Source organism: Diuraphis noxia, unplaced genomic scaffold, assembly GCF_037042655.1.
Source record: "Diuraphis noxia isolate RWA-SAM2 unplaced genomic scaffold, SU_Dnox_SAM2 contig0002, whole genome shotgun sequence".
In the NCBI taxonomy this organism is placed as follows: domain Eukaryota; kingdom Metazoa; phylum Arthropoda; class Insecta; order Hemiptera; family Aphididae; genus Diuraphis; species Diuraphis noxia.
In genome coordinates this window covers 31,624,068-31,633,342 of record NW_028301712.1, presented here as the reverse complement: position 1 = coordinate 31,633,342, position 9,275 = coordinate 31,624,068, and the positions used below count along the sequence as shown (strand labels likewise).

Below are 9,275 nucleotides of genomic sequence, written 5' to 3'. Positions count from 1 at the left end.
TCATTGATGGTGGGCCCCGTCGTGTCGCCAACACATTGCACACACGGCCCGACCGTGCCACACCGCACCCTCGTTCCGTCGGTCCAACGACGAATGGTGGTCCGACCGTCGTAGTGGTCCCGTACGACTGACCTGACACTGCCTGTTTTTTGTCTGTTTTTCCGACACGGGTGCAGACCAATATGCCGTTCGCACCACCTCCTCCGCCGCCGCCACCGACTTCAACTCTGTCGGGCCCACCTCCACCGCCACCGCCAACGTTTGGCGCCGGCCCGGGCAAGAAAGGTGGCAACCCATTGCAGGCCAGGGACCAGCTGCTGCAGTCCATCAGGCTCGGCAAGCCTCTGAAAAAGACTGTGACCAACGACAAGAGCAGTCCGCTCATCAACAGTGAGTACCTACTAGTGCAATGGTGTGGCCTACTCGGTCGCATGTCCTTTTTTCATTTTGCTCTAGGCCATTGCATTGTTATTTGACCACAACTTGTGTTCAATAATATTGTTCTCTGCCGTAATGACTTATGCTACTAACTGTTTTAGTTAGCCTATTGATCGGTGTTATAAACGAGACTCAATAACACAAATCATGCCTGTAGCATTTGATTTAGTTGCTTATGTGAAACGTTCAAGTATGATTTTTAATAATATAGATTCACCAAAAACACCTGTAAAATGTAATGGTACTGTAAAAAACGGAGAAATGAGTTCTATAGCTGCACGAACACCTAATGGCCTAGCAGAGTTGTTTGCAGGAGGCATGCCTAAACTTAAGCCAACTGGATTAGCAACAGGTATGATAATACTCTGATAAAATCAGAAAATTTGAAAAATATGAATGAAATACTGTACCAGATCAGTGGGACAGAAAGACAAAGTACTTACTAATTGATACTATTAGAAAACCTAGTTCTAACTTATATGTTGTAAGTTCCTTTAATAATTTTAAAATGCATTGGTTACCTGTCTAGTAGCAGCTAATGAGCTTACTTTTATTAGCTTAAGCTTAACTGTGCTTAGTCTTACTGTCTCATACTGTGAAAACTATCAAACATGTAACTGAGAAATCATTTAATAGTTAAATGTAGCAGGTACTTTCTACTTATTAATAATTTTTGTTAATGTATGGGTTCTTAGAATTTTAGATCCTATTTTTTTAGGGTTATGAATTGAAAAGTTATTTAACTTTACTCACTAATATCTACAGTAAAATAAAATAAAAAGCTTTATCAAAATATTTAAATTGTTATTGTAGTCCAAAGATATACTTAAATATTATGTTTAAGGATTTTTATTAAATGCTCAGAATAAAAACTTTAGTCAAATTATATTCTGTTAATATCTAAGCTTTGTAAGATGTTTATTACAATTATTTTCTGTTACTTTAGATTATATTTTATTACTTTACCTAACATTTAAAATGAAAAACATTAGATTCATATTTTAACTTATTTTTTATTTGATAATAAATAATTATTCATTATTACATCATTACTCTACTTTATTATTATTATATTAGCGATGCAGAGTATATTTTACTTGCAGATATCAGTATATGTTCCATATTTAAAATGTAATAGAATTAATAACCGGGTACATAATTCATTTACACCAATTATAATGATTTGTAAGACATTTCTTTAAATGTCTTTAATATTTATGATTTGTCCATTGGTTATAATTTAGTTAACAATAATTAATACGTTTTAATTTGATAGTTTTGATATCTTAATTGAATAAATTATACAGAAATAATTAATGTGGATTGGCTTTCTTAGAAATTAGTAAATATTTTAGTTTATCATGATATTAATTTGAGTTTACTATTCTTATTTTATAATTAGTTTTCATCTAACTGATGTACAATAATATAAATCAATAATCTTGTATATTGTTGTGTACCATTAATTTTAATTGTTAAATTACAATTTTAAATGATAAAACAGTACTTAGATTTTGTATTATCATAGTCTTAAACTATATTTAAATTGTATTTTATTGCTTTTAAAAAGTTAATAAATACATTAGTATTATGTGTGTTATATAATTAATAAAAATGTTATTTTATATTTTTTGGGATGTATGAAGGGTGATTATTTTATTTTCAGATAACATTAAAAAAAAAATATAAGCATTTTTAAATTTTAGACCGTTTTAATATTAAAAAGTAATTTGTTTTATATATATATAAAAAAAAAACTTATTTAAAAATTCTTATAATTTCTAATAATATTTGCTTAGTTCTTAATAAAAGAAACTCCATGCGATTTTATTTATTTTTTATAGTATAGCAAATTGTTAGAAAAAGTAACAATTTATATTTCACAAATTAATCTATATGATTTGAATATGCCAATTAGGACTATCTTTAAACTAAATATTTGACATTTGTATATTTTTGTGATTTCCCTTACATTTTTTTATCGAATTCTTATATTTTTGTAGTTTTATAACGATGTTAGAAATTTTTAATTTATGCGAGTAATTTATTAAAATATTATATAATATTAAGTTGCTGCCAGTATTGTCATATTTGCTTCACATGTGATTCTTTTGTTATTAACTATATTTAATCTAGAATTTTTATTTGTGCATTCTAAATAGTTGTAAAACTATTTATCGTGTTTAAAGGTTTAAACTGTTGTTTCTTAAAATAAATGTTAAAACGTTTATGTAGAAGGTGATAAATATAATAAATATATTATGTATTTACCAAGATTAGACTTTTTGTGTAGGTATTGGTTTGATTGATGTTTAAAAAAGATTTTACCGTAACCTTGATCAGATGACCTAATTTTTTACCTGGACCTAAAAAAGGAAATGTTAGCATCTCGCATGTCAGTTAGTTATGCAGTAGGTATTTCTTCACATTTTTCATTATTTCTTCATTTAGATGCAATTGTCATATATATGTACAAAGAGTGAATAGTATGCAATGCATTTATAATTGATTTCACTTTGAACATTATAAAAATATATTTTGTACCATGAATTTATTGAAATATTTTATATTTGATAGCAAAAATAAAGATAATTATTTTATTCTTTAGAAAATGTATTATTGCTATTTAACAGAACAAATATAATTAGAATAAACTATTATTTATTAGTAATTTTGTGCTTATTTTATATTCTAATAAACCATTATAATATGTATAAAAAATATTTAATATAATTAATACATTTTCTTATTCATTTCATTATATTTATTTTCAATTGTGTTGGATCAAATTTGAATTTCATTCAATAATAAATTATAACAATAATATTAATTAGAAGAAAAATGTGGGATATTTTTGTTTATACCTATTTTATAATTTTTCCAGTAAATATAATATTAATATGATTAAATTACTTAGAAAATGTATGACCTATAAATAAACATTTGTAAAATAAATAATAACTCACTTATTTTAGGACAATCGAGAACTCAAACACCACCAACTAATAATTTATCACCGGTTCAATTATTTAATCAATCAACTGCAAACCCTTCTCCTTCTAACACAAGTACTCTTCCATTACAGAAAGTAAGTTTCAGTATTTAGAGAATGTGTAAATATAAAAGTTGATTATTTTATTTTGATGTTTTAGAAAAATGATGGAATAAGAAAAATTCAAAATGATATCAAATCAAGAGGTCCACCTCCACAACCACCACCATTCAATCAAAAACCAAATATTCCTTCGGTAATTTTATTCAAAAAATTAATAATGCCTACATTTATTTTAAACTGTATTTATACAAATACATTTTCATTAATTTTTTTTTCTTCTTTCCAGAGTACTTCTGAGCCTGTTTCAATTATACCTCCCGGTGTTGGTCACAATCTGACAGGTAGTGTCCCAAGTCTTGTGTCTGATAATGTGGCAGGCAGAGGTCCTCCTCCAGGGGGATATGGTAAGCCAAATGTAGCTCCAAAACCACCATCTATCAGGCCAGCCGTGCCTACAAAAAAGTCAACGTTGACAGTTAGTTCAACTAATTTAGTAGCAGCTGATGGACGAAATCTTGTTTCTAGAGCACAAAGTATGAGGATACCAAAAACACCTCCAGTTGCTGCAAATAGTCAACGTATGTGTTTACATATTAAATCTTTAATTAATAAAATGTGATGTTTATAATTTTAATATCATTATATACAGCACCTCAATTTAATAACATGACCATCAGTAATAAAAATCAATTACCTGCTTTCCATCAATCACAAGACAGTATTTTGAGGAGCTCTCCAAACCCTCCACCAAATAGCCAGTGGGGATCACGGACGTTACGGCCCATTAAACATCCAAATACTAGGCCACCACCTCCACCCATAAAAGCGCCATTGAATCCACCTTTGTGTGCTCCACCACCACCACCACCACCACATAGGAGTGGGCCTCCTCCTCCACCACCAAATGTTCCCCCTCATAAAAGCTACCAAAATAACAATGTAAGTATGGATTTACATTTATTTATAATACAATAATCTATTGTAATAAATTATTTATATTTGCCTAGGTGACTAATGGAGCTCCCCCAACACCTCCAACACGTCATTCTTCTATGCGAAATGGACCTACTTCTGTTTTAAGCATGTCTCTTTTGGGTAATATTACTAATGATTAATTTAATATGAACTATTTTAAATGTGAAACTTAATTTTGTAGAAGAAATGGAAATGAAGTTTTCTACTATGTTCAAGCCAATGGTTAGGATTCCACCACCTCCAATTTTCCAAAGAGTTGATAAAATTTATAATAGCAGACTAGTCGGTAAAGATAAACTTACTATTCATTGAAAACTCAAATCTGTAGCTAATATATCTGATTTCAGTTGCAAAACACCAAGCTCCTAAGCCACCAGGCTATTGAACAGTGTAATTTGTTTTGCTCAAGTGTGAAAGAAATGTTGGACTTATATTCCAAATATGTTACTTTCTGCATAGGTTTGTATATTAAATCATTTTTCCTCGTGATGAAACTGTATTTTTGCTTGTACAAGTACAATGTTATTTCTTTAAACCAAAGGCATTATTGTGATAAAGATAATTTGAAAGTATCATTAACGGTGAAGAAAAAGAGAAAAGTATTTATTTTTTTGTCTATTTTTTTTTTGTTTTTACATGAATTATTCCAACAATAACTTTATACAATACTATTGTTATTGATATTATATTTTTAGAAATACATTTTAAGTTTAAATTATAATATTTTGAAAAAAAAAACGATTTCCCCAAAAATTTGTGATAATATTTTTGCACTTGTTATTGTACTAAACGTGCTTTTATTTTTATACTTAAAACCATAGTTTTTTTCTAAATATAAATTAACCAAGATTTTTAGATAGTTTTATGTGGTTCTTACTGCATTATCAATTAAACATTTTTTAATTCTTAAAAACTAATTTACCTATATTTGGCGTTAAATTTGATACTATATTGGACAAAATTTAGTCAACTTCCGTTTGTTATAATTTAGCTATGCATTTGTTAAGAAGGGGGGTAACATATATATTTTATTGATAAATTATATCATATTATTATTTATTGCTTATATTTTTGTTTTACTTAATCTCTCCTAGTCATAAATTTAGATAAATAATTGTATTTAAACTTGCATTGTAAATAATCATTAGGGAAAGGGTTAATGAAAATGATATTGTTGAATAAAATTTAAAACAAATATAATCAAAAATAACAAAATATAAATTTCCTATGAAATTTGTTTGGTCTTTGTATCATAACATAGACTACCATTTTGTTTTACTATTTTATTACTATTCTTTTCTATTGCTATACCTACTACATCAACAATCATTTTTATTCACACATAACATAGTTTATATATTTTTCAATGATTATTTGTAATTAATTTTATTGTTTTATAGTTTTACTGTAATATCTTAGCATGATTGCATGTTCAAGTCTTATATACTATGTTTAATTACTTAGTACAGTATGTCGTAATTGTATGTAAATTATTTAAAAAATGTCATTTTAACATCTTATGGTTAAAGCGTTTAAACAATACCATAAACCAAGATAAGTTACTGTTGTTGTCAAGAATTCTATTTGATGTATAAATTATACACATAATAAAATGTATTGATTATTATTATACGAGACATTTTTTTTTCAGTTTGCATTTATAATATGAAGTTTGCCGGGCATGTTTATTCATTATTTTTCATTTATTTTGTTGAAAAAATTTTATTAGTTTCCATTCCAATTTTTTTTTATCATGCCTTAAAAACCAAAACAGAAGAGTAGTTATTTAGTTTATCAATTAATCACATTCATAAATTCTAAATTAATAAACCCAAGCTTGGTTATTATTGAATGTTTATAACGTTTAATGCAATTATTGCATTTGAATTATTTTTAAAATGTAGAAAATGGTAGTAGTTACAATATATTTAAATTAAATTCAAACAACCTCATTTTACTATATGCTTACTAAATTTTGATTGTAAATCCTGATTTTTCAACTTGAATCTGATTAAACAGCAAGTAAAAAATATTCTATACCAGCAAATACAATTTATAAAAATTAACTCATATTATCAAATAATCAAATTTCAAATACAATTCTTTAATATTATGTCAACTTTTAATTAAATCAATCACGTTTTCAGTATTTAACACTTTTTTTCTATTTCACAAATAAAATAAAATAAAATGATTTTAATGAATATTTAATTTTTAATTTCTTCAAAATACTTATTTATATTTTAATCTTATACAAAATTTAATTGGCTAAAGGCATAATTAAAACTAATTAGTCATGAAATGTTAAAGTCTATAAATGTAATGAAGAGGTCATTAGTGGTTAAAAAACTTAACAAATAGTTGTTTTTCTCTCCAATTAAATTCAATATAATATAGGTACTGAATCATTTATGATGTCCTTATGTTCTTTGATAATACTTAGTTATCAGTGATTTTAATTGCTCTATACAAGCTGTTATTTTACTTTACAAAGAGTAAAAATAAAATTCAAATATAAATATAGTTTTATGTATAATATACAAAAATAATACAAAATAATAATAATAAATTGTGTATCCACTTATTTTAAATAAGTACAATTAATGAATGATAAAATATAACAGATTTAAAAATCAAGCCATGTTCTTGAAGACAGCAGACAGCATTAACTAAGGTTTTTGGGAAACTGAAAAATAATTAAACAATTAAAACTGATCTATACTTCATAATTCATGTTATGTGAAAATCACCTTTATATGCATATTCTAGGGTAGTGGTGATGTTTTGCATGTCATTTTCAATGGTTCGAGTCCAATTCTCAACATCACCCAGCTCCTTAAGAGCGCTATTAAAGTTGTCGATCAGTGACAGCCATTGAGAAGTTTGTTTGGAAAAGACGATAGCACTCTGGTGTAATTGTTTTGCTTCAGCATCAAGTTTTTTTTGATTGAGATATGCTTGGGCCACACTAATGGCAATTATAAAATCAATTAGATATAAATATTTCATTAATTTTAGTTAATGATCTCAGTATCGCATTCGTTTGATATACCTTTAAAATTAAATAAATACATTTTTCTTACCCCACATTAAGGTGTTCTACCAGTGCGTTAGTTAATTCATTGGCAGCGTTTACTGCCTCTTTTCTTTTAATATCTTTTGAACAAACATTAATTATGTGTTACGAGTCTCAAATAAGGGGTAGTTATGAGAAAACATGTTTACCTTGGCTTTCTTTACGGGCAGCTTGTTTTACTTGATGTTCTTTGACAAGTGAAGACAGCATTTTGATTTAAACGATACTTAGATTATTATTCGGTTAAGTTATGAAGCTCATAGAGTAATGAACTAAAAATACATAAAATTAGTTTAGTAATATTAGTAGGTACCCTAAAAAAGTAATTGAAACGGTTTGAAGAATGTATGTAAATACTAATTTACAAAAATATATTGAAGTACTCTGAACGAGTGAATTGTAAATTGAGTTGAGACTATTGATAACAGACATTATCATTTGTTATCTGTTATCACTAAAATGATCATAACAAAATATAGTGACAATGTTTATTTATTTGTAGATCAATTTAAATTTGTTGTAACATAACTTGTAAGAGTTAACTGTTAACCACCACAAATATTGAAATTAAATTGTTATAAATATATTGTGCAATTAATTATTAGATATTAATTTGTATTTTTAAAATTAACTATTTAAATATACTTATTAACTGTTGTACAGTGTCATTAAGAAACACTGTGACCCAACATGAGTTTAAAGTACAAATCGCCATTAATAAGGTCCAGGAATACATCTACCACTTCAGATAGCTCATCGCCTTTTCCAAATGTAGAATCGTCATCAAGTCCAATTAACAAAACATTAAAGGATAATATTTTGCTGTACGACAACACTCCTCAACAATCACCTGTCAAACAGAATTGGCGAGGACGTGGCAGTAGTTCACCGAGGTTCAATAGTCCAAGATCCAGAGGGAGAGGAGGATCACCATACCAATGGACTCCCAACAGATTTAACAACAGCAGCAGTTCAGATGTAACCAATTTTATTACATTAAATAATAACACAGAAAATGTATTGTAATAATATTCTAACACTTTATTTTAATTTTTTTTTATAGCACAACAATTCATATGGTTATATGCCTCGCGAACAAAATAGTTATTCCTCATACAGACCACAATTTAATGAACATAATAATCAAAATCCTAATGTAAGTTAACGTTTTGATATAATATAACTGTAGTAGCGAATATTGTGCATAGTTAAACTCTATGAAAATAATGTATGTATTTTCAGTTCATTATTATGGTTTGATTAAGTATTGCTAATTTGTTTTAGAGTTGTAAAAAATGGAATAATGTTAATAGTGATGAAAGCTATTTTCATCCATCAATGTTGGAAGATCCGTGGGCATCATTGATAAATAATACAGAAGATAGTCATTCAATATGAATAAATAATATTAGCTGTATTACTACCAGTGATTTTTTATCTTCGTATTCATTAAGTTTAAGTATTTAGCTATTGTATTATAAAAAGTAAAATATATTTAAATATTATTGTACATGTTGTGCCTTTAAAACACTCAATTTAATCACGGTTAATATTTATAAACTATTAAGTTTAGTGCAAATGACAAAAACACTATTCCTTACAATTATTCAGGTCATTTCTAATACCTTTAAACCACTAAAAAAAAAAAAAAAAACTATAAAATGAATACATTCATGGCTCCTCTTAGAATTAAAATATTAGAACATATTTTAATAAATGTTGACTAACTCA

The 9,275-nt window shown here is 27.3% G+C and overlaps 3 protein-coding genes across 4 annotated transcripts; 2 read left to right on the top strand and 1 right to left on the bottom strand.

Annotated features, from left to right (window-relative positions):
* The first annotated feature begins 182 nt into the window (after positions 1–182).
* Positions 183–6,098, top strand: LOC107170438 (uncharacterized). Of its 2 annotated transcripts, XM_089220899.1 has the most exons (9): positions 183–390; positions 650–790; positions 3,414–3,526; positions 3,591–3,686; positions 3,780–4,071; positions 4,143–4,432; positions 4,501–4,588; positions 4,650–4,754; positions 4,816–6,098. In XM_089220899.1, the coding sequence occupies exons 1-9, from the start codon at positions 183–185 to the stop codon at positions 4,851–4,853; spliced, it is 1,371 nt and encodes a 456-aa protein (XP_089077025.1). In that variant the 3' UTR covers positions 4,854–6,098. The 2 variants fall into 2 exon arrangements, with proteins under 2 accessions (XP_089077025.1, XP_089077026.1); XM_089220900.1 differs by lacking the exon at positions 650–790.
* An 885-nt stretch (positions 6,099–6,983) lies between these two features.
* On the bottom strand, positions 6,984–7,950 carry Blos1 (biogenesis of lysosome-related organelles complex 1 subunit 1). Its single transcript, XM_015512789.2, has 4 exons — positions 7,694–7,950; positions 7,552–7,624; positions 7,219–7,436; positions 6,984–7,154 (listed from the first exon to the last, which is right to left on the bottom strand). Exons 1-4 carry the CDS (start codon positions 7,752–7,754, stop codon positions 7,138–7,140), a joined length of 369 nt encoding a protein of 122 aa, XP_015368275.1. The 5' UTR covers positions 7,755–7,950; the 3' UTR covers positions 6,984–7,137.
* A 284-nt stretch (positions 7,951–8,234) lies between these two features.
* On the top strand, positions 8,235–9,054 carry LOC107164827 (uncharacterized). The gene is made up of 3 exons (XM_015512787.2): positions 8,235–8,522; positions 8,608–8,700; positions 8,829–9,054. The coding sequence occupies exons 1-3, from the start codon at positions 8,235–8,237 to the stop codon at positions 8,940–8,942; spliced, it is 495 nt and encodes a 164-aa protein (XP_015368273.2). The 3' UTR covers positions 8,943–9,054.
* Positions 9,055–9,275: the final 221 nt, after the last annotated feature.

Excerpts from the sequence above, each read along its gene's own strand:
- LOC107164827 (XM_015512787.2), top strand. The coding sequence starts at position 8,235 with ATGAGTTTAAAGTACAAATCGCCATTAATAAGGTCCAGGAATACATCT. Across the intron at positions 8,523-8,607 it reads ACAACAGCAGCAGTTCAGAT|CACAACAATTCATATGGTTA; the intron begins GTAACCAATTTT and ends TTTTTTTTATAG. Across the intron at positions 8,701-8,828 it reads ATAATAATCAAAATCCTAAT|AGTTGTAAAAAATGGAATAA; the intron begins GTAAGTTAACGT and ends AATTTGTTTTAG.
- Blos1 (XM_015512789.2), bottom strand. The coding sequence starts at position 7,754 with ATGCTGTCTTCACTTGTCAAAGAACATCAAGTAAAACAAGCTGCCCGT. Across the intron at positions 7,625-7,693 it reads TGCCCGTAAAGAAAGCCAAG|ATATTAAAAGAAAAGAGGCA; the intron begins GTAAACATGTTT and ends TTTGTTCAAAAG. Across the intron at positions 7,437-7,551 it reads GTAGAACACCTTAATGTGGG|TGTGGCCCAAGCATATCTCA; the intron begins GTAAGAAAAATG and ends AATTGCCATTAG.
- LOC107170438 (XM_089220899.1), top strand. The coding sequence starts at position 183 with ATGCCGTTCGCACCACCTCCTCCGCCGCCGCCACCGACTTCAACTCTG. Across the intron at positions 391-649 it reads GAGCAGTCCGCTCATCAACA|ATTCACCAAAAACACCTGTA; the intron begins GTGAGTACCTAC and ends TTAATAATATAG. Across the intron at positions 3,527-3,590 it reads GTACTCTTCCATTACAGAAA|AAAAATGATGGAATAAGAAA; the intron begins GTAAGTTTCAGT and ends TTGATGTTTTAG.